The sequence below is a fragment of the Mus pahari genome, chromosome 1, assembly GCF_900095145.1.
Source record: "Mus pahari chromosome 1, PAHARI_EIJ_v1.1, whole genome shotgun sequence".
Lineage (NCBI taxonomy): Eukaryota > Metazoa > Chordata > Mammalia > Rodentia > Muridae > Mus > Mus pahari.
Genome location: NC_034590.1, coordinates 56,002,971 through 56,026,202, shown reverse-complemented (window position 1 = coordinate 56,026,202; position 23,232 = coordinate 56,002,971). Strand labels below are relative to the sequence as shown.

The window sequence follows — 23,232 nt, the reverse complement described above, 5'->3', positions numbered from 1 at the left end:
TCCCTCCCCTTTCCCCCTCTCTCCCCTCCTGTCCTTCCATCCTCCCTCCTTCCCTCCCCCCTGTGTGTGTGAGTGTGTGTCTGTGTGTGTGTGTGTGTGTGTGTGTGTGTGTGTGCCTGCGCGCGCACGCGCGCACATGCATTCATTCTCACATGGATTTGGAGATGCTGATGTTCAGAACTCTGAGAATTACTATGTATCAAATTGAGCATTGACATTTGGATCACTTACTGTTAAAAATTTTTATAGTAAGGGTTACTTTAAATTCTATTTTGCTTTCTCCTGGGATTCTCTTTTTTTTTTTATAACAGAGAACTAGCCAACTCTGGGTGGTTAGCTTTCTAGTGACTAAAGAGAGACAGCTGGACATGGTGGTACACACCTTTAATCCCAACACTCAGGAGGCAGAAGAAAATGGATTTCTGAGTTTAAGACCAGCCTGGTTTACATTCTGAGTTCCAGGCCAGTCTAAGCTACAAAGTAAGACTGCCTCAAAAAACAAAAACAAAAAAATCAGAAAGACAGATAGGAGGGACTTTGGGAGTTTGTACCAGAATGATAGTGCACTGTTCTTGGCATTTTTTATTTAATTTGCTACATTATATATGCATCCCCCACATGCCTAACTTCTTTTGAAATTACTAGTGAAGGTTCTAAATTCAGGAAATCAAATTCGCGTTAAAAAAAACCTCTGATGAGGGGCATAAGAGATGAATCTGGTTCAAAAGCCTCCAGTTTGGTTCCTAGCACACATGTGGCAGCTCACGGCCATCTAACCCCAGGTCCAGGGAATCCAATGCCCTTCTGGCCTCTATAGGCACCAGGCACACATGTCGTGTGTGTGTGTGTGTGTGTGTGTGTGTGTGTGTGTGTGTGTGTGTGTGTTATCTGACAAACAATAAGACTGATGAGCCAGTGGGCAAACATATAGAGGTCATCCTAAAGAGTTAAGCCTGCCTAGCAAGCTTCAATTTTGAGAACATGAACTCACTCTGTGAGGTCTTCCTATTTTACTGGAAAACCTGAAATTTTTATGTGACATTCACCAAGTTTTGAAGATTAATAGCTAAGTAATTTTAATATCTGCTAGTCAACCAGATAGGGCTGAGTAAGATTAAATTGGCATTTTACAGGTTTTCTGGACTGACTCCTCACTGTAAACTATTTCTTCCTCATTTCCTTTAGATCAATGCAGGAAAACAACAGGACTATGTGCGTATACATTTATTTTATAACCGATTTAAGCTGCTAGGCATCTGTTCTGAATGACATTTCCATATTACTTTCATAATAATAAGATGTGGTTACTCAATAAATATTTCATAAGATTCACATGGGCATAAAAGGGATTTGAACAAGATTCATATAGCTGGGATGTGAGTTGCTAGGTTGCCTATGGTAAGATTTAAGTATCCTAAAGAGTGCCATAAGCAGCTTTCTGAGGAATGCAGGAGAGACTGGTTTCCTGAAATAGATAGGACAGAGTGCCACGGCAGACAGTATCTACAAAAAAGGGGAAGCAAGAGCTCGGAATGAGCAAAGAACTGACCCTTCTACTTCTAGGCATAGCTGAGTTAGAGCAGTGATTAAGCTTTAGCTGTATGGTTGGCACTGCATGCATCATTTAATGTGTTGGATAGGTAATGTATCTGTTCTTAGACCATCAACCCTAGGGTAGGTTAATGACATGTTCAAACTCTTACAAACAAGAAAAAGGCAAAGTTGGGAATTGGACTGTTGGTAACTGACTCCAAGAGTATTCTCATTTTACACAGTATACTTGGTGTGGAGAGTAGGTTAAGCTGGGTACATTATGCAGACTGTGAATGCTTGGTTGAGTATTCTTCAAGGGCAGTTACTATACAATAACTCAAACTAGGTGTTCCAGGAGAGCTGAAGTCAGTAGAAATGGAAGCAAGGTAGTAAAAGCGAAAAAAAAATAGTACAGCTGTTGTGTACATAGAACTCAGTCTCCAAGCTCCTCGTCCCCACCTGCTTGAAGGGACGAAAGTCAGCATTGGAATGGGAAGTAAAATAGCATGAGATTCCCAAATGAAGTCCCTGGAACTGGTAAGTTCACTGTAGGAAATGAAACAAAGGCCTGTCCTTAGAACTGTCTCTTGCCTTCATTCATTGCTGTTCTTTTGTAGGAATTTTAAATTGTAATGAATTTTCTTGCATTCTCAGACTATCCAATCTTGAACTTTTATATAGATAAGGACTTCGTTAGAGGAAAAGACAAAATGGAAAAATTAATTATTTTGAGTACAGTAGGTTGTAGCTAGTTAAAGTTGCATATTATCTAAGACTGAACAATTAAGTAAAGTTTAAGCTGATTTTTAAGTGCAAATAATAAAAATTCATGAATGTCTTAAAATTAGGTTTGTCTTAAATACAACAGACTATCATCCTTCTAATTGTTTAATATTAAAAGACTGATTTGTGGGCTGAGGAGATGGTTTTGCTGTTAAGAGCACTGGCTATTCTACCAGAGGTCCTGAGTTCAATTCCCAGCAACCACATGGTGGCTCAAAACCATTTGTAATGGGATTTGATGCCCTCTCCTGGGCACTCACTGGGGTCTCATAATAACATCTTGGAGAGTTGTTTAGAAATAAATGGCATAAGGACAAAACAACAGTCCCACAGTAAGTTCTGAATAACTGTGATGCATTAGAGAGCATAGGTTATGAGTTTGACTGTGACAAGTCCGTTCAACACTTTGGATTCAATTCATGAGCTGTTTTATCACTGTACTGTGCTAGGCAGAGTTCACTCTCAGGCCTGGCATTTTTCACTGTTCTCCTTGGATTTGCAGCTGCGGAGTCCCACAGTACAGTATGAAGAATTGATCTGCCTTCTCTTCCCTTACCCATTTTACTCCTGGATCATTTCAGTGCCAGATTTATGCCCTGCAAGTTATTCATCGACTAGAAAAGGCAGAAGAGAAGGAAAAGCTGACCTGGGGTTTTTCCACAGTGTCCTTGTTGTGCCACTGACTTCCTAGAAATTGTTACTCTTTGTGGGGTTTTGGTTTTATTTGTTTTTTTGTTTGTTTGTTTTTTGATCGTTTTGAATCTTTACAAAAGGTACTTTTTCAGTGTTTTGAAAATGAATAAGTACGGTTGAATCTGTTTATAAGCAATTTCCTGTGTCTCCTGAATTCTGAAAAATTACTCTGTTTGCTACTGTGCAGGACAGTTTGGCTTAGGAAATAATAGCCAGAGTTGGATGGTATTTAGTTTAATGTTGGTTTTGAAGTTAAATGTGGCAGAAGAGCTTGATTATCGTATTTTACTTTTCTCTCTGTCTGCTTACCTAAGTATTCATAGAAATACATCCCTCTCTTTTTGGGGTGTGTGGCTTTCAGTTATACACTTATCTATATCTGGAGGAAAAATTCCTTTATTATACTTTACTTTAATCTGTTGCTTAGTGGCATGATATAGTAGCAGGTTGGACCTGTATGTGTATGTTGTCTTTGTTTCTATTGGGTATCCCAGGGAATCTTGTTAGGTGCTCTCACCACCTCCAAGTGGTCTCCACTTACATAAAATTTTAAGTCCAGCGATAATGCTGTATAAGTCAGTTTTGTGCCTCTTTTCACAAAAGAAATGTATGTTAGCCCTCTTGAAGAGCTGTGGCCTATGTTGAGAAATGTACATTTTGCAGCAATGAATTCTCAGAATGCTGGTTCCAGAATCTTAATGCTTTCTAAAATCAGTAAATGCCATGAAGAGATTTTGTTTTAAATATTAGATGTGGTACTATTTAGCATATGACAGGTAAAACTGAGGGGAAAATTTAATACTAATTTTCAGTGTTTTAATGGGAAGTATACCTGTCCCGCCCCCCTACACATACACATTTTTTTTTAGTGATAAAAGACTTAATAAAATAAGATTTTAGTGGTTGCTTTGAATTTAATATATACAGTGCCATAAAGAAAATCTGGGCTCTTACAGTTGAAAAAAGAATGTTTTAATAACCTTCCCAGATGATAAAAGATGGTGTTCTTTAATACTACACCAAAACTTGACAGTTGATAGTTTCTTCAGGGATGATTGCAGCTTAGACTCTGGTAGCATATAAAACCTCTTTGTCTTCTTGCTGGCATGTCTTTCCATTTGAATGGCTCTTTTGTTCGTGAATGATTTTGTACCGACATACATTGGGTCTGACTTAAGGAGGTCTTTAAATGTTGGATCTGTATCATTCAGTTATGCCACTAATCTCACTAAAACACTCAAAATATTGGAGACTTGATTAAGCCCTTTTCTGGCTGAATGCTTAAATGGTATCCTTGGTAGTGGCTGCTTACAATTTGTTGTTTGAAGTAACAGGTACACTTACTTTGTGTTAGAAAATGTCTGCCATATACTCAAGTCTTAATAATCAGTTTATCAAGTTGTTCTTTTAAATAAAGTTGTTTATTGAAAAGACAGTTCAGTCACCTCACAATTCAAATAGTTGTACAACCATTTTTTTCTTTAGACATATTTTTCCAAAATATAGAAATACTTCATAGGTGACCCTCACCCCAGTTAGTCATATAAAATATTAAAAAGGTATAGTGGCACATGCTTGTGACCCCAAAAAATTCCATCCTCAAAAAAAAAAAAAAAAAAAAAAGCGTGTGTTTGGGCAAGATTTAACAAATAAATTGCTTTTTGCTCTGGGTGTAGCCTGATGATGTCTGCTAGTACACTTTGTTCCACTGCCTGTTTGGCCCATTGAAAGGTGCTGGCTGAAACACCCCACTGCTTTTGCACTACTGCAGAAGGATCATTGACAGTATGTGTTTTGTTTTGTTTTGTTTTGTTTTGAGGCAGGTAACTTGTTAATGTTGTTTTGAGGATAGTGTTGACCTCCATATAAACTCATGGGCCATACTTTTAAAACCACTAGTTTAGAACCTGGACTTTGGTATAGCTAGGCTATCTGGACGAATCCCAGTTCCATTACTTATTTTTATCATGGTGAGCAGTCATCCTGACTTTTAAAAACTAGACAAACAAACAAAGAGCATAGGGCTAGGGAGATGGTTCAGTGGATAAAGTGTTTGATATACAAGCATAAGGATCTGAGTTGAGATTCCCTGCAGTCACATAAAAAGCAAAACACTGCGGCATGCATCCTGTGTAATCCCAGTGCTAGAAATGTAAAGACATAAGGATCCCTCATACTAGCCAGCCAGTCTAGCTGTATTGATTCAGTGAGGAGCTGTTTCTAAGTGTAGGGTTGAAAGTGACTGAGGAAAAGACTCATTATAGTTTTAACCTCTGGCCTCAATACAGATGTGCATACAAAATGAGCATGCACCTACACGCTATATTAATACATACACACTCAAAAGAGAATAGACTAGTGTCCCTCAGGAACATCTACCCATCAAACTGCTTCTCTATATTGTTTGTCTTTTAATTTGACATATGAATATACAGGACTGCAGGAAAGAGATGACTGATACAACATGATATTCTCTCTGTCTGTCTGTCTCTTTCTCCCTGCCCCCTCCTTCCTTTCCCACCCCCCACCCCTTGTCTGTCTCTGTCTCTCCCTCTTCCCCCCCTACCCCATCTCTCTGACAAGAATGGGATTCTGAAAGAAACTGTCATGGAGTGAAAAAGAAGTTTGTCAGAATCTCAGATTGTATTCCCAGCAAAGGTGTAACGTAGCATCCCTTAACACTTTGAGACCTTTTCTATTAATTGAAGTTTATGCTTTTGTTTTTTTCTGGTTTTAGGCAGAGTCGCCCTAGGTAGCCCTGGCTGGCCTGGAACTCCATGTAGTTGAGATCAGTGACTAGAGATCCTCTTGACTCAGCCTTCCAAGTGTTATAATTACAGGTATGCATTACCTTGTCCACACCCAGCTAGGTCATTTCTTCTTTCTTTCATCTTTTTCTTCCTTCATTTGTTTATTTTGAGACAGGGTCTCACCATGTAACACTGACTGGCCTAGAACTTGCTAGTAGACCAGGCTAAACAGTATCTTACAGAGATCTGCCTGTTTCTGCCTCTTGAGTGCTGTGATTAAAGGAGTGTTCTACCATGGTGCTCTGGGGCGTTACTTTTAATGGTAGATAGTAGTAAGTCTGCAGCTTCTTCTTGTAATCCAGACAAAGGACCTTGTGGTTATTGGTTATTAAATTTCATACATCTTTACTCTCAACAATCTTCAAAACATTCAGTGGAGAAAACTCTGCTCCTGTGAACAATGAATGCTTTCCTTAGGTGTTTACCAAGTCAAGGCAATTTCAGTGACAAAGCATTTTCTATTTCGAGTATTATTCTTTTTGGTCTGTAATAACCTTCCTTTAGAAGGAGTTCTTTTTAATAAGACTGCCATTACTGTTTGCTGCCGTGGGTTGTTTGTGCCAAGTCACTAGTTGCTTTCTGGGAGGAATAGCATGTGAAATTCTTCCTCTGCTTTGATTGATCATTGCCTTCAAGTAGTTCCCAAATACATCCTGAGTCCCAGCATGCAGTCAGTGACTAGTATCTCTGTCCCAGTACATTTTAGTTTTACTCTGTAAAATTATAAATGCTTTAAAATGTGAACACTTTTCTTAATTAGACAAGTAGAATCTTCACAACTGAGAAAAAAATTAAAGTCAGACACATATCAGAGGAAGCTTAGTATTGCCGTTCTTGGATGTGTTTCTACTGCTCTTTTATAATTAATAGTTGTTCCCTTAGCACTGTGTACATTTCCTCCCTGAGAAAGTCATTTAAAATGGTAGTGATTCTAGAAATTTTTGTCATTAATATTAGTATTGTATTTTAATGTCGGACATTCAGGGTGTTTTCAGTTTTCCTACATTATAAATATGCCATGAGCCACATCCTTGTGTATTCTTTGTTCTTTTTCTGATTATACTATAGGTATTCTATAAATTATCATGCTTAAGAAATAAAGGCAGAGTATTTGTCTTCTACAGGACTCTTGAGGTGAATTGCTAAATTACCTTCCAAAATGATTAAATCCCATTCCTCATTTCACCAACATTCTACCCAGTTACATTAGGTGCTAATCTCTAAACACAATAGATCACAAGTTAATGCAGACTTGAAGAAAATTTTAAATAGCTAAAAATTAAATAGTATAACTTATAGCAAAACTTAAAATGTTGCTCATTATTTTAAAAGTCCAAACTGAAGTTAATGTTTGGGTGGTACAGAGTTTTCAGAAAGAGATGGCTTCCTCTGGGGAAGCTTTAGACTTTGTAGGCCAGCACAGACCTGCTTACAGAGAGTAGCTTGGAGTAGGAGCTCACCAAGTGTCCTTTCCTATTTACTTTGCCCTGTGCTTAGGGACAGCGTAGCATAGTTAGGAAAAGAGCATAGAGATGGTTTTCCCTTCATTGTAGAAAGCAGATTTGGATAATGTAACACTGAAGTCTTGTGTTGGAATTCTTTACTAATTCTTTGCAAATTTCAGGTGTGCAACAGAAGAACATGGCTCAAGAAACTAATCACAGCCAAGCACCTATGCTTTGCTCCACTGGCTGCGGATTTTATGGAAACCCTCGTACAAATGGCATGTGTTCAGTATGCTATAAAGAACATCTTCAAAGACAGAACAGTAGCAATGGTAGAATAAGCCCACCTGGTAAGTAATCCAGTTGAAGCACAGCCATGTTCCTGTCAACACATGGCGTATATGCAATACCTCCTCCATCTGTCATACATACAGACATTCATATCACTAAAAGAAAATTAAACAAAACAAAAACAAAATAACAGGTAGGGGATACTAAAGAAGGGAAACCTATATAGTATGTTCTGTGGGAATTGATCTTCCTTTGCTTTTACCAGGCCTTAGGATGTTAGAATATTAACCTACAATGTGGTTGTGTTACAGCAGCTTCTGTCAGCAGTCTGTCTGAATCCTTACCAGTACAGTGCGCAGATGGCAGTGTCCCAGACGCTCAGTCAGCGCTAGATTCTACGTCTTCATCTATGCAACCAGGGTAAGGTGACTTTCTGAAAGATAACTGAAACTAAAGAGTATTGATCTTACGATAATTTTTACTCACTTCACAAAGGAACGCTTTAAAGCTGCTGCAGGATTTACTGGCCTCGAGTTGTGTCTGACTGCGTGCTACTCACTGATGACAAGATGCTTTATACTGTTCTTTGTTGAAGGAGAGCTCTTTCAAGTCTTCAATCCCCTCCTCAGACATCTTTTCCTTTATTCTTCACACTGCATACTGATCTGCTGCTGAAGTCCCTCTAAAGTTAGTTCTTCACACTGTAGTCCTTGGTCTACAAATATTAGTACCTTCAATCAGAAGAGCCTTGGCTCAGATTCTTTGTTTTTATCATGAGACAATACTAATTTTTCTGTTTTATAATATATGTTTGCTTTTAGCTCTGAAGTTAGAGATAGAGGGATACATACAAAAATAACATGTTTAACCTTTGAAAATCATGGTGCATGCCCATAAAATCTCCGACTTGAGAAACAAAGGCAAGAAGACTGGGAATTCAAGGCTAGGTCAAACTATACAGACAGTTTAAGGCTCCTCTTGGTCATGGAAGGGAGGAGGGAGGGAGGGAGGGAGGGAGGAAGGAAGGAAGGAAGGAAGGAAGGAAGGAAGGAAGGAAGGAAGGAAGGAAGGAAGGAAATGCTTTTTTCCATTTTATTCGGTTATAAACTAGGCTATTACATTTTTACACTGTTTCCTTTTTTAAAATTGATCATAGATACTCATTTACAACTTTGTTTTAATGTTTCTGAAGCAAGGCTGCATCATGCTAGTTTTCATTTAGAGCATTCATACAATATTTGGGGTGTGTTAAAACACACACACACACACACACACATACTGTTGCTTTGGTTTCCCAAGCATAGATTTCTGGCCCTAATTAGCCTGTGGTTTCTCAGCCCTATGATCATGGTATGTTACAAGTGTCTCTGTTTTCTATAGGAAGTGGTATTACTATGTCCTTTTAGTTTGTTTGGATATTTAGAAGGTGAACTTTTCAAAATGAAATAATATTGAGTGCAGCAGCACTTACCTGAAGGAGCTAAAGAGATTCTCTTGAGCCCAGGTGTTTAACACCATTCTGGGCATCAGAACAAGCCCCTATCTCTAAAATTAGAAACGTAATTTTAAAAAACTTTATGTTTAAAAAATAATATCTTTTGCTTTTCTAGCCCTGTATCAAATCAGTCACTTTTATCAGAATCTGTAGCATCTTCCCAAGTGGACAGTACATCTGTGGACAAAGCAGTATCCGAGACAGAAGACCTGCAAGGTTTGCATATGAGAGCATGTGTTTATTTAAAACTTGAGTTCTGTAGGCCAGGTGCTAGCATAGATGTGGGTATTTAGAACAGTACATGCTTATTGTATATGCTTTGTTTTGTTATGAGGAAAGTATTTTAAATTCTCAAATATTTAATTGACTAGAATGTTGGGATCTATTTTCCACTTATATATAATTAGATCAGAGTAAAGAGAAGATTCAAATCTGATGTAATTAGAGTGAACAATAGAAGTATTATACTATATGTTCTGTTGTGTTAGACAGTTAAATACCAAAACTCTCCTCTCCAAGCACTGGGACTACTGGCTTGCTGATTTTGATTTTGACTGATTATCTGGGAGGCTTTTCTTCCTGGTCCCCAGGCACTCCTCTCCCTCCCCATGTGAACTACAGAGTAGTGGTCACATCCAGCTACTTGCATTCGTAAGTGTGGCACCCCCATGTTCTCACCCTGGTTCCATGGATTCAAGTGACCCAAGAACTCTGAGAAACTTATCTGAAGGCATTTGCAATGGGGAGGCATTTAGGAGGTTTCATAATCTCTGCTAGGCTCTGTTATCCTGTCAGCCAAGGGAGTGTACTGTGCAAAGATAAGGGTTGTGTGACACCATAGCAGGACTTAAGGAGACAGCACACTGACTTCTGCATCATGTATAGTATAGGCATTCTGGTAACAGATGATCTGGAATATTCAATTTTTTCATTGAATTTTATATCAAATAATATAGATATCCTTTATTTCTTGCCCTGTCAGTACTTGACCAGATTTACCTATTTTGCAGACTTTGCAGCAGGAAGTGAATATACTATAAATAAATACAGTGATCTACATAAATATTTTAATCTAACCCATATATTACTATAAATTCATAAAGTATAATTAGTGGAAAATATTTTTGTAAATAGAAAAGTTTAAGGAAAGTAAGGATGGTGTGTTATGTTAGATGCAGAAAGGGGGAAATGTTAAGTTATCCACTCGTTATAAAAACAAACAGGGCTAACAAAGCTTAGCTTTATTACAGTGATAGTGATGTTATTGCTTTTGACAGGGAGGCTGAGAGAAAGATATTGGTTACAGAAAAGGTTTTTTAATATATGTAATTTTATGTGTATGTATCTGTATGACTATGGCATGTGAGTACCAGAGGCATCTGATCCTCCCAGAGCTGAAGTTGTATACAGTTGTGAGATGCTTGTGTGGGTTTTGGGTATTGAACTTGGGTCCTCTGCAGGAGCAGTATGTGCTTCTGAACACTGAGCCATCTCTCTAGCCTGTTACAGAAAAATGATGTTGAGTGAGGCAGAGGTGATAATGTAAAATTTGAAAGAATATTTGGAAGGTGTAGATAGGTAAAAGAAAAGTGATGAGAATTGTTCCTGAATTTTGGATGGTCTGGTATAGGCTGCTAAAGTGAGAATAGAGTTTGAAAGCAAAGCAGGAGGGAAAGGAACAGAAAACAGCCATCTGATCCTGATCAGTTTCAGGCCATAGACACAACCAAACGGAGATCCCAGGAGCAAATAGTTTTGAGAGGGAGGTTAGCAGAGAAAAAAAACCAAAAACCAAAAACAAAAACAAAGGTACCACTCACTCAGGAGAGTTATGTGTGTCTTAAACAGAACACATTTTAAATTTCTGTGTGAAAAGAATTTGTAAAAATTAAAGGGTGTGATGCACATGCCTTTGATTTCTGTGAATTCAAGGCCAGTCTGTTCTACACGGCAAGTTCCAGGACAGCAAAGGCTACCTAGTGAGACCTTGTCTCAAAAAAACAAAACGACCAAAATGAACAAAGATTAAAGATACAGTTGAGAGTTGAACAGTTTGATAAAGGTGGGTGAGTTAATAACACAGCAGCGTAGGTGCTTTATACCATTTTGATGTATGGAGAAGAACATCAAAGTTTCCTTCAGCTCATCCTTAGTACATTAACTAAGAAAGTAGTTATGTCATATTAGGAAGGCTGCAAAATGTTTTTGAAACTTAGACACTTTTTTTTCTACAAGTATGCTTTGAATGACATTTAGATTATACAAGTATTAACTTTTAAGTTCATTAAAGACTTAGCATTCATAACTTCAGCAAAACAGAATCTTCGACAAATCAGATAAAAGTTTCAGTTTCACCCAAGTTTAGGAAGGAATTAGCTTTCAACTTGTAGAAGTCTCTCAATGGCATCCTTTGATGTGTGTGTGAGTTAGTGTACGTGTGAGTTAGTGTATATGTGGAAGCTGGGGCATAGGGTGTCTGTCCTCAGATGCCATCCACTGTTCTCATTTTCAGATAGTCTTTTGTAGCCAGAATTTACCAAGTTGTCTAAAGTGACTGGACCAATTACAAGAACATGCCACTGAACCCAGCTGTTTGCAAGTGTAGGTTCTGGGGGACTAGGGCAGGTCTTCATGTTTACAGAACAAGCACTTTATAGACAGCTACCTCCTCACCCTGAACAGCCTCCTTAAAAAATAAATAAATAAATTTAACTTATATTTTAATTTAAAATATTTTCTTTGTCAACACAAATGTAAATATGCTTCACTATACATAGGTACTTAAAAGTACACACTTCCTTTACACATAATTTGCCTGCTGAACAAACCAGAGAATGGTGCTTCATCATTTCATCTATTCAGTGACTGAAAAGAGACAGAAAAGGCCTCTTCAGCACAGACACATGATACAGGGAGCTGGAACCCTGGCATCAATTGTAACTGTGCTTCCTCCATAAGACAGTGTGATGGTTGTGAGCTGGGATTCACTGTGTGCATCTTGCTGGCATGTCCAAACCCCTTTGTTCCCCCAAGTAAGTAGGATTGACTGGTTAGGCAAGCTGCCTGGTATGCACGTGTGTTCCAGTGTCACTGGGGCTTTCAGAATAGCATTTCCTCTGCATATAATGTTTATTCTGGTGTGATGCTATCAGGTAGGTGGTGATGCTTTCATATGGCATGTTGGCTCTAATTCTCATGCTTAAGTGAAAATTTAGCCTATTGCTGTATGTTATCTAATTATCCTTTAAAAAAAATTTTTTTTAAAGGATAGCAGTTTCTCAAGCTCTTAAAAACCTAAGACTTGGCTGGGCAGTAGTGGTGCATGCCTTTAATCCCAGCACTTGAGAGGCAGAGGCAGGTGGATTTCTGAGTTTGAGGCCAGCCTGGTCTACAGAGTGAGTTCCAGGACAGCCAGGGCTACACAGAGAAACCCTGTCTTGAAAAAAACAAACAAAAAAAAAACAAGAACAAAAAAAAAATCTAAGACTTCTAGTTAACAAAAACTAGTTTAGAGGTAAAATATATGTGCATTTTGGTGTATTCAACAATACTGAACTAGATTGGCTACCTTGAAGATAGAGTTGAACTTTGGTTAGGTCTTGGGTGATGCAGACTGAAAAGAAGATGGGGTTTAGATGTAGAGCTTCTGGTTTCATATCTTCCTCTTTCCCTGACATTTCTGTGCTGCATTTTCATTAGTTTTGAATCATGTCAGCCTTACAGGAAATTTAGAATTATTCAGACCATAGATCCAAAACGAACTGTACAAACAATAAAGGATGTTCTTGTTTTCCATATTGCCCTATTGACTTGGGAGTTAAAGTAGGCTTAGGATAAAAGATGACTGTAAACCTTTTCAGTGTAAAATAAATCAGCTTGTGGGAAGGTTGGGCTGTCAAAGATAAGACAGGGGGAACCAGGATCTTATGGAGTGTTGTTAGATCAGTAGTTCATGACAGCCAAAGGAACTTTTGGCTAAAATGGGACTGTTATTTAGGCAAGCCTACATGAATTAGAAATCAGGGATTTGATCTGATTTTGAAGAATGATTGAAAACAGCCAAGACAGTCTTGAAAAGGTTACAATACTTAACAGTTCCCAGCTTCAAACTTTATTAAAAGATACAGTAATTGAGACTGAAATACTGTTTTGAAGGTACTCACACAGATCAGTGGAATAGTACTGATAGTCCAGAAATGAACTCAAAAGCTTAAGGGCAGTTTATATTAAACAGAAGTCTAAGATCATCCAGTAAGAAAATGAAAATCTGCCCAAAGAATGAATTCATTAAAAAAAAAATGTAAAATTTCACCAACAATGTATCCAAAAGCTACATAAATAAAACTCCCAAGGCAAGTGTAATTTTGTGGACTTAGAACTTTCATAGATAAAACACCTAAAGCAATAGCAACTGAAGAGGATAGATGGATGACTTTTGTTTTCATGAAAAGAATGAAAAAGCAACACAGATACTTTACATCATCTGTTTAATAAGGGTGGATAAAGAAATAAAATTTCCTCCTGGGGATTTAGCTTGGTGGTAAAGCATTTGGGCAGCGTGCTTGGGATCCTAGTTTAAATCTATGGTAGCTATAAAAAGAAGGAAAGAGTGAAAGAAAGCAGAATAAAATCCAATGAGAACATGGTTCAGTTCCCAGCATCCACATGGTGCTCGGCAACCACCCATAATCCTAGTTCTAGCTCGAACGGCACAAACATGCATGTGGTGCACATAATACATGCAGGCAAAACACTCACTTAAATTTAGTATGAATCTTTTAAAAATGTATGAATCTAATAAAAATTTTTAATAGAATTTTAGAAATTCTCAAAGAATTAATAAGATGTTTTTAAAGGAAAGAAAAATAGGCAATGGGTCTGAATAGATATTTTTCCAGAGAAGATGTACAAACTTACTATCAGCAAATAAAACAATGCCCTACATCAGTAGTCACCAGGGAAGTGCAATAGCAAACCCATAATGAATTAGCACGTGGCCCCCAGCAGAGTGCTGCAGACAGTAGCAATAATAAGTATTGTTTTGGTATGTGGAAGTCAGACACTAGCACATTACGGGAATTCAGAATACTAAAGATGATTTGGAAAACAGTTTAGAGTTTCTCAAAAAGGTAAGGATAATTATCAGGTGAACTAGCATCTTCACTTTTAATTCTGAAGAGAATGAAAGCATGTCCTTGCTTGCTGGTGTTCTTCTTCCCTTTCATTGTGTAGCTTTTAGGGATTGGACTCAGGGTATCAGGTGTGCCAGCAAGAGCCTTACCTACTGAGCTATGTTGCCAGGCCTAGGATTAATGGTATTCCTAGAAAATAAGAAACAGGACACCTGTTTCTTTTGAATGCTAGTATCAGTGCTAATGTGATTTTCTCGTGGAAATTAATTTTTCCACATTTTACATAGAATTTTTAAACTAGGAAGAGCTTACATTTTACTTAATTTAAACCCATGTCTGAGAAAATGAGGTCCAGATTAAAAAAATTAAGATTATCCCAGTAGTCAGTTATAACTGTCTGCATTGAATATCTAGGGAGCATTACTTCTATGTCTTCACTGGGTGCATAGCAGAAGTAAGCAGAAATATTTGAGCTCCTCAAAAACTCTTTTGATCCTTCACTTGGTTGAAGTCTCTGGTAGAGTTCTCCTACATGCTTGAGTCCTGAAAACACTCCATACCAAAAAAGCTTTGTCTAGTCTTGAGAATTGCCAAGATTGTCAGAAGAAAAATATATTATGTAGAGATACTGTATCTACTACCAAGAAAAAGTAGACATATTAAGGTTTGGTTACCTATCAATGTCATGTTAAGTTCAGTTTGGTTTTTCACTGTTTACGAATATGCCCCAAACAGAATAGTGAATAGTGTTTAAATTGTACTATGTACTTACTATTACATTTCTATTCTTTTTCTGTTTACAGGACCCAGAGCAGAGGGCCTTGTTCCTCTTGAATGTGATCCTCCATGTGGGTAGTAAAACCACTCTTACTTGTCCATTGCTTTTGTGAAGTATCTTAACAGTAGTAATGGCCAGTAGACCGTGTCTAGTCAGGATTCCAGTTAGCAGTCAGCTAGAAAGCATACTACAGTTTATTTTTGCCTCTTTTATGTTGTTACATTGGCCTCCCTGAAGACCTGCATGGTCAGTGGGTATGACTAGACAGTCATGTGTTCTTGGTTAGTAACAGTTGCTGTGTTTCTAGTTCTCATTTTCCAATATGAAAACCTATCTAGTTCTGAAGAAACTGCTCTTACTTTGGCTTTAGACTCAGAAAGGCTATCATTCTTTGGCATCTTTCCTACTACATAGCTCTCTATTCCTGATGAGTAGTTCCTTTAATATAAACAAAATTGGATAAGGCATTCTGTGGTCTTATATCTTAAATGTAACCTGAGGAAACATAATTTCCTGGAATCAGTCTTCCAGATTCCTAGAGTTCTGGCTTGTGAATTTATTTAACTCAAGCTGTTGATTGATTAAAGTAAGGTTGGACTGAGAGTTGGGCTTGAGCAGATGTTCCCATCATCTCTCGGTGCAGTACCTAGTACTCAGCAGTCTAAATGTGACCTCTAGCTCATTAGCATTTTCACACAGCTGTCCAGTCTTTAACTTCAAAGTTGCATCTGCCACTGGTGATTTATCTTAGGTCTTTAAGCTAAATGGCAAATTTACTGTTGAGGTATGTGACACCACTTGTGTTCAGAGTAAGAACATGAATTTTTATTCTTCTCCATTTCCAGATACTTCCCAAAATTTGTCTCAGTAGTTAAACCAGTTTTGTTTAGAATCTGCCATCCTGTTACTGACATTTAAGAATTAATTTTTATGACTACAACATTTTTTAGAGAACAGGTTAGATATTGTGGTTTACAAATTTTAAAGACAATATTCTGAAGACAGATTAAATATTCTTGAGTTCTGTTCACAGAGTCAAGCCTTACCTAATATTTTTCTAGAGGTGGGGACTTAAACAAGATATTCACTCCTTGTCCATAAGTTTGTGCCTCAATTTTGTTTGAAAAGATACAATATAGCCAGATGTTGTAGCTCACACCTGTAATCCAAGCACTTGGTTGAGGCAGGAAAATTACTATGACTTTGAGACCAGCCTGGGCTGCAGAGTTAGGCCCTGTCTCAAAGTCCATAAGTAAGAAATAAGGATGTATATTAATGCCTGGTTTTAGCTTGTCTAGTAGAGACTTTATATGCAGGATTCTTCAGTACCATTCATTCACTTAAAATTTATGGTGTTGTGTCATGTTTTTAAATACTAGATGAGTATAAGCAGGTTATAATCCACTCACTTATTTGAGTATCAGCTGTAAGTAGCTTTTCTAAAGGGAGCTGTACTGTGGCTGTGGGAATGTTCTTCATAGATATAGTAAGTGATTTAATACAGATCCACTGACAGTTCTTCCTTGAGTGGCAGTAGCAGCAGGATAGGCTCTGGTAACAAGAATGGTGAGACAGGTTCTCCCTTCAAAGAGTCGAGTTAGTCAGGTTAAGTCATATGGATATAGGAGCTTAGAAAGTACCATAGGAGCTCAGGAGAGGGTTTCCTATTCTGAAACTGCAGGCTACATCAGTGTAAGCAGGAAATACAAGATGTAGTTAGTAGCTAAAGATCACATACAGCAAGGACCTTACACAAGCTTACAGGTGAGAGAAAGGGGTGTGTCATAGGGTGTCATAGGAACTCTGGCCCTCCCATGGCTCAAGCATATGGCAACTTAAGGAATGATGTCATGTTGCCAGAGAGAGTGACAGGAATTGTTAGTCTCTGGGCCTTAAACTGGGGAGTGGTGGGGAGCCATCAGAATGTTATAAACTATTTTTGCTTTTCATCTAAAACAGACAAATAGATTGAGGGTTGGGTTGGTGCCAATGGCAGGGGTAATAGAGTAGAAAGCTGCTAAGAGTGTTGATGAGGGAAGGGTATTGGATCTTGACATTGAAGAACACACATGGCTGAAATGGAAAAGCCTTTGGGGGTGGCCAGGATGTTCCCAGTGTAGTCAGAAGAGCAGTAACTCCTGGGAAAGGCTCTGGTTGTGATAAAGTGGGTGAGTTGAACTTAAACCATGATAGGCCTTTTACTATTTTCAGGTAGGTTGAATACTCCATCTCTGGGGCACTCAGGAGGACCAGAGTGACAAGTAACAGGAAAGGACACATTTACAGGGTTTAGTAACAACCATTCAACCTGAGTCTCAGTGCATTTGCTCTTGATTGTAGGACGAAAATGCATTGATTTTTAGTTTTTATCTTAATTACATCATTTTAAAGTTTCCATGTATCTGATTCTTTTTTCTAGCATTTTAACTGCTTTTGGGAGTAGAGATGGTGTTGAGAAAGATTTTCATTTTGTTGCTTTGGCTGGACTTTTACTTATTCTGTAAACAAGGCTCAAACAGCAATTCTCTGGGTACTGGATTATAGGCTTGTGCCACAACACTTGGCTTAAGTGATTTCACATAAAAATGTGAAACGTTCTGAGAACATTGGTATTCCTGTTTTCTGAGAAGTCTGTTTAGATCAGGCTGTGAGCAGTGTTAGGTTTTCTTATGGCTGTTTTCTTCTTATATGTTCCCTCAGACTCCCTGGGTATCAGTGTCTTTCAAGAAGGAAATCTGTGAATGTTTAGAAGCACCATTTGTACCTGGGTTACCGGCTACCTGTTTGTACACATGCATTTATTGAACAGGGGGGTCATGTTTTATAAATAGTGGAAATTTATGAGTATCTTTTCTACCTATAAATCAGTTCCTCAGATAGTCTTTAAATTGCAGATGCGTGGGATAATAAGGAATGAGTGCCAACCACCACCCAAACACCAAATCTTACTAAATAATTAAATTTGCCATCGTCTTGTTTTTGTCAGCTTCAGTATCAGATACGCCACAGCAGCCATCTGAAGAGCAAAGCAAGTCTCTTGAAAAACCAAAACAGAAAAAGAATCGCTGCTTCATGTGCAGGAAGAAAGTGGGACTTACTGGTAAGGGCCTCCTTGGATAGTTTAAAGTTAGGATCATGTTTTGGAATAACTTAGGCTCACTGTTACTCAGCAGTTAAGATTACTGCTGCTTCTGTGAGCATTGGTATTGGGTACATGTCAGTTCCGGGATCCCTTTTTTTTTTTTTTTTTTTAATTTAGCTTTCAGATTTTTATTTCAGTTGGGTTTTAGAGTATTTGACAAGTAAGGCAATTGTGGTGAATGCTGAAAAAGAGCAAAGATGCATCTCTTCCCTTCAAGGAGATGGTATTTTGTGGGGCCTTTGGTGAGCTTTAAGGTGTTTCTATAAAATGGTGCTGATCAGAGACCACATGTGGTCAGTGAGCTTAAAGCAAAACAGCCTGGTGCTGTGTTGAAGATACCACTGGTATTACTGTCTGTAACTCAACTGCCAAAATCGTTAAAGGGGAACTATTCAAAAGTATTTAGCAAAGAATGTACATTAAGCACGGTCAGACTGCCCTGGACATTCATGGACAGGAGTTCTGTGGTCAGTTTATATAAGCAAAGGGAAATAGAGGCCTGTCAAGGGGAGTGCAGACGCCACTCTGACAAGGAGCTATGGGTGAGGCCAGGGCAAGCCTGGTACTGAGATTCACTGGAAAGTGGTGCAGCTACAAATGGCTTTGCTGATTGTTTATTTAGGTATAGTGCCAAATACTTGTATAAAAATCAGGGGTGTAAACAGAGAACAGTAAGATTTTAATTGAAAAGTTTGCTTCAGAGTTGGGCATGATAGCACATGCTCATAATCCCAGCACTTGGGAAGTGGGGACAGAAGGATCAGGAGTTCAAGGCCAGTGTATGCTACATGAGATCCTATCTCCAAAAAATAGATAAGAAAACGATACCTTAGGATTTATGTCTTGCTGAAACATGGGTTGGCATTGAGGGAGGAGATTAAAGTATGATGTCGTCCCTCTAATATATATTTAACTTCAAATGGACATTTTTAATATCAAACACATCCTTTAAAAGTTTCATGAAGTTTCAGACTGTGACTACAAGGCTAGGACTTAGTTTTCATCTAATTTAGCTATTGTTTACTTTGATTTTCTATTACATAAAGTTTTAGAATATGTTTTTAAAGTTAAAATGTGGTAAAGAAAGTGAATGTCAGTTATTGATGATTAGAGTATTGCTTATTCCAATATCCATAATAACATAAAAGCCTGATTTGGAGGAGCAGCACTGTCGCTCTGACTGCAGCTCTATTTGAGTTTCAACTCAAAAGGCATATCCCTAAAATTAAGTAGCTTTTATTGGGTGTTTTTTGTATATTGGACGCTCACCTGATCAGGAGTAATTCATGACTCCTTTAAAAGTGCACACGTGAGATTCACAGCAGCTTAGTGAATTGTCTCTTGATACTGAGGATATTGACCCACAGAAAGCTGCTTCAAGGGTTTTGGTCTCCCCAGAAAGAATCATTCACATCTCCTGTAATTAGCCGAGGGGGAATTAAAGGTGTTCGTTGTCACTCAGCAGCGGGTCTTCTGGACTCATTGGTCTGCTCTTAATTAAATGTTACAGTTACTTTCTGACAGTAAGCTGTTTCTACACTCTGTATTTTCAGTTTAAAAAATGGTCCATTTTCAGTTTAGCAACCTTTCCTAGGAAGAAATTGTGAGCATGTCACAAGTAAGGGAACCAGCTCAGAGAAGCAATCAGGGCTTGTCCTATTCCAAGTAAGTATATGTAGATGGGAGCAAGAAAGGAAGCTCTCTGATAGTGAGTTGAGAATGAAGCTCTTGGAACTAAGTATTCTTCATAGACTTAAAGATAGGTTTGCTTAATATTAACTATGGGAAGAACTTAATATCTCACCCTCCTGTCTAACCCATGCTGTACACGTATTCATCCATTTCCAGGGTTTGAATGCCGGTGTGGAAATGTTTACTGTGGTGTGCACCGTTACTCAGATGTTCACAATTGCTCTTACAATTACAAAGCTGATGCTGCTGAGAAAATCAGAAAAGAAAATCCAGTAGTTGTTGGTGAAAAGATCCAGAAGATTTGAACTCCTGCTGGAATACAAAATCCTTTGACTATCTGCAAACTAAACATTGACTTGAGGTTTTTTTTCCTAGTCCTTGGGAATGTAGAGCACCGTATCTTGCATAGACCCTTGAATCATGCATGTCATCAGAAGAATAGATTTTTGGTTTTGTTTTGAAAATGACTCTGAACATTTATTTCCATTGCAGTTTCTGTGGCTGAAAAAAAGTATTATACTTTTAAGATCATTTTAATTTTAGTTGAGTGCAGAGGGCTTTTATAACAAATGTGGAGAAATTCTGGAGGGCTGTGATTTTTCCAGTATTAAACATGCATGCGTTGATCTTGCAGTTTATTTCTCATTGTGTATGTATATATAGCTTTTCTCTGCAGCACGATTCCCTTTTGATAAGGCCCTTCTGGGTACAACTAGTTATCAGTAACTGAATGTATCTTAATCATTACGGCTGCTTCTGTTTGTTTTGTTTTCATTAACAAAGGTTATACGTATGTTAGCATATAGTTTCTTTGCACCCACTATTTATGTCTGAATCATTTGTCACAGGAGAATATGTGCTGACGAGATTCTAAATTTGTGGTTTTTGGTTCCTTTTATTTTATTTTATTTTTTTTAAGCAAGGGAAAGAAAAGCTGAGTGCATTTCACTGCTGACTGCAAGTTTCTTTGAGATTACTGTTCATTGGTCTGTGTGTGCACAATATGAAGAATGATCTGGTCATTGTGCGGTATTTATGTTTATTCACCAGTCTTTGATTAAATAAAAAGGAAAACTCAAAAAAAAAAAAAGCTACGTTTACCTCTTCTCTCTGGTAATTACTTTTGCCCGATTAAATCTTTTAGGGCTTTGCTTTCTAATGTAATAATAATAGTGGTAAGAAGACCACTATGATTTGTCTCACTTTTAGTCATGGGTAATTGTTATGACAAATTATATTCCTATGAGGTGAAGACCTTAGAATTTTTTCAAAACCAAGTTACTGAGATGTGTGATAATTCTGGCTCTCATCTAACTGTCCTACACTCTTTTACACCAAATTAAAATCTAATAGGGCTTCTTTACTCCATAGGATTAGAAGCATTCACAATATATCAGTGGGAGAATTATATACTAGAAAGATCTTGCAAAGACCCACTTGTCCTCTGCTTTCCAAACTTTTCTAGAAGTTAGCCTTTTAAAAAATAGCATTGGCTATACCTTACAGTACAAATTTCTTGATGGAAAAATGTTTAATTTTAATCAATAAGAAGACTGACACTGGTGAACTGTATCTGCAACAGAACAATTCAGAAATACACCAACGTATCATAATAAACTGGTCTCACAGAGGAGAGAAAAACCCTGTGTTGAAGGGCCTTCTCAACCAGCAGTAAGAGGTGACTGGGCATTCAAACAGCAAAAATGAGTACAGATATAAACCTTGAATCTTTCATAAAACAAAGTAGACTTACAGGTGACACTTCTAGAATCTAATAGGGTAATTTTGAGTTGATGGGCTGACAACACAGTTCAGTTGGTAGACCACTTGCCCTTTCTCTCCCCCCTTCCCCAGCACCACATTCCTAGGCTTGGTGGTACACACCTGTAACCTCAAAATTCGGAAGGTGAACTTTGGAGGATCAAGAGTTCAAGAGAGTCCTCAGATACATAGTAAGTTTGAGACCAGCCAACAAGGATTACATGAGACCGCAGTACACATATACACATGGTGGGAGGGGAGGAGTAGGTAAAATCTAGATGAAGGTTTGAAGAGTTTACAAGTAAAAAATGGTGAATGTCTTCAGGGAGTATACAGATAACCAGATGAAGGAAGGGAATGCTTTCAGGACCAGGGGAAGAGTCACCAACAGAGATGAGAAAGTAAAATGGATAAGAAATTCAGCAAGAGAATTGAGGGGTTGTTTGTTTTGAGATAGAATCTCACCATGTAACCATGACTGGTCTAGAACTTGCTATATAAACCAAGCTGGTTTCAAACTCACAGAGATCCACCTGCCTCTACCTCCCAAGTGCTGCGATTAAAGATATGGAGAGAGAGAGACAGGGAGAGGAGAGGGAGAAGGGAGGGAGGGAGGGAGGGAGGGAGGGAGGGAAGAGAAAGAAAAGAGGTAAAACATGACATAACTTACAAGAACTCTGGTAAATAAGAGACTAGATCTAGGAATCCATGGGATGGAAGGGTCTGAAGTAACAAAACACAGAATGTACTTAATGAAATTACAGGGAAAAAAAAAAAAAAAGATACTACAGGAAAAACAAATGTAAGGGGCATTTAGAACCCCCAGCCCCCAAATTGCCCGGGGAAATTCATTATACATTGTACAAAAGTACAAAAAAACACTGAAAGAAGAAAAAAGTATCAAGTCACAAAAACAAATGTATCAAAATAATATCAGACCCTCTCAACAGAAAACCATGGAATGAGAGATTCCAAGTCCTGAAAGTAAATAACTGCTAACCTATCAAAACTATCTTTTTAAAACTGATGGGAGAATATGGTCATTTCAGACAAGGACAAATAGTAGCAATTAATGACCACTAAGCCAGCAGCACTACAGAGTATACTTGGAGAATCCTGAACACAGAGCGAAAGAACCAAGCCAAACACAGTAAAGAATAAATTTCTTGAGAGGAATATGTTAGCAAAGGAGAACTAGGGCACAATCTATTGTGTCCAACACAGTAAGTAAGCAAACTCCTACTCCAAATGGGGAAAAAATGAACATCCCAACCTGTCAGAAAAAAACACCTACAAAATTTATAGGCATTAGTATGCCTGTCTTAATAATAGCCTGAATTGCTAGGCATGATGATGTCGGTAGAAAGGTAGCCAAAACTTTGAAACTAGCCTGGACTACTTAGTGAGTTCCAGACCAGCCTCAGCACCACAATGAGAACCTTGACTCCAAAAAACAAATAGTAATAATAATAAATATTATAGCAATTACCTAAAGTAAATCACCTTTAATTCTCAGTTCAAAGGAGGTATACTTGTTGATTGGACTGAAAAACAAGATCCAACTGTCTCTTGTTTTCAAGAAATATACCTGTCTGGCACCACTTTACCAAATGAATAGAAACAGACTTTTCTATTCTGATAATTGATAAAGTAGATGTCAAACCAAAACTAGAAGAG

At 38.0% G+C, this 23,232-nt stretch overlaps 1 protein-coding gene across 7 annotated transcripts in view; it reads left to right on the top strand.

Annotated features, from left to right (window-relative positions):
• The window catches only part of Zfand6 (zinc finger AN1-type containing 6), a 67,854-nt gene extending 46,970 nt beyond the window's left edge, over positions 1-20,884 (top strand). For 5 of the 7 annotated variants that reach the window (XM_021190468.2, XM_029544229.1, XM_029544318.1 and 2 more), the window contains 6 exons: positions 7,444-7,614; positions 7,867-7,975; positions 9,166-9,266; positions 14,986-15,030; positions 17,947-18,060; positions 19,951-20,884. In XM_021190468.2, coding sequence (XP_021046127.1) covers positions 7,461-7,614; positions 7,867-7,975; positions 9,166-9,266; positions 14,986-15,030; positions 17,947-18,060; positions 19,951-20,099 — 672 coding nt within the window. In that variant the 5' untranslated portion in view covers positions 7,444-7,460 and the 3' untranslated portion in view covers positions 20,100-20,884. The remainder of the gene's footprint in view (positions 1-7,443; positions 7,615-7,866; positions 7,976-9,165; positions 9,267-14,985; positions 15,031-17,946; positions 18,061-19,950) is intronic. The other 2 variants (XM_029544380.1, XM_029544341.1) reach the window with 1 other exon arrangement.
• The last annotated feature ends 2,348 nt before the right edge of the window (positions 20,885-23,232 follow it).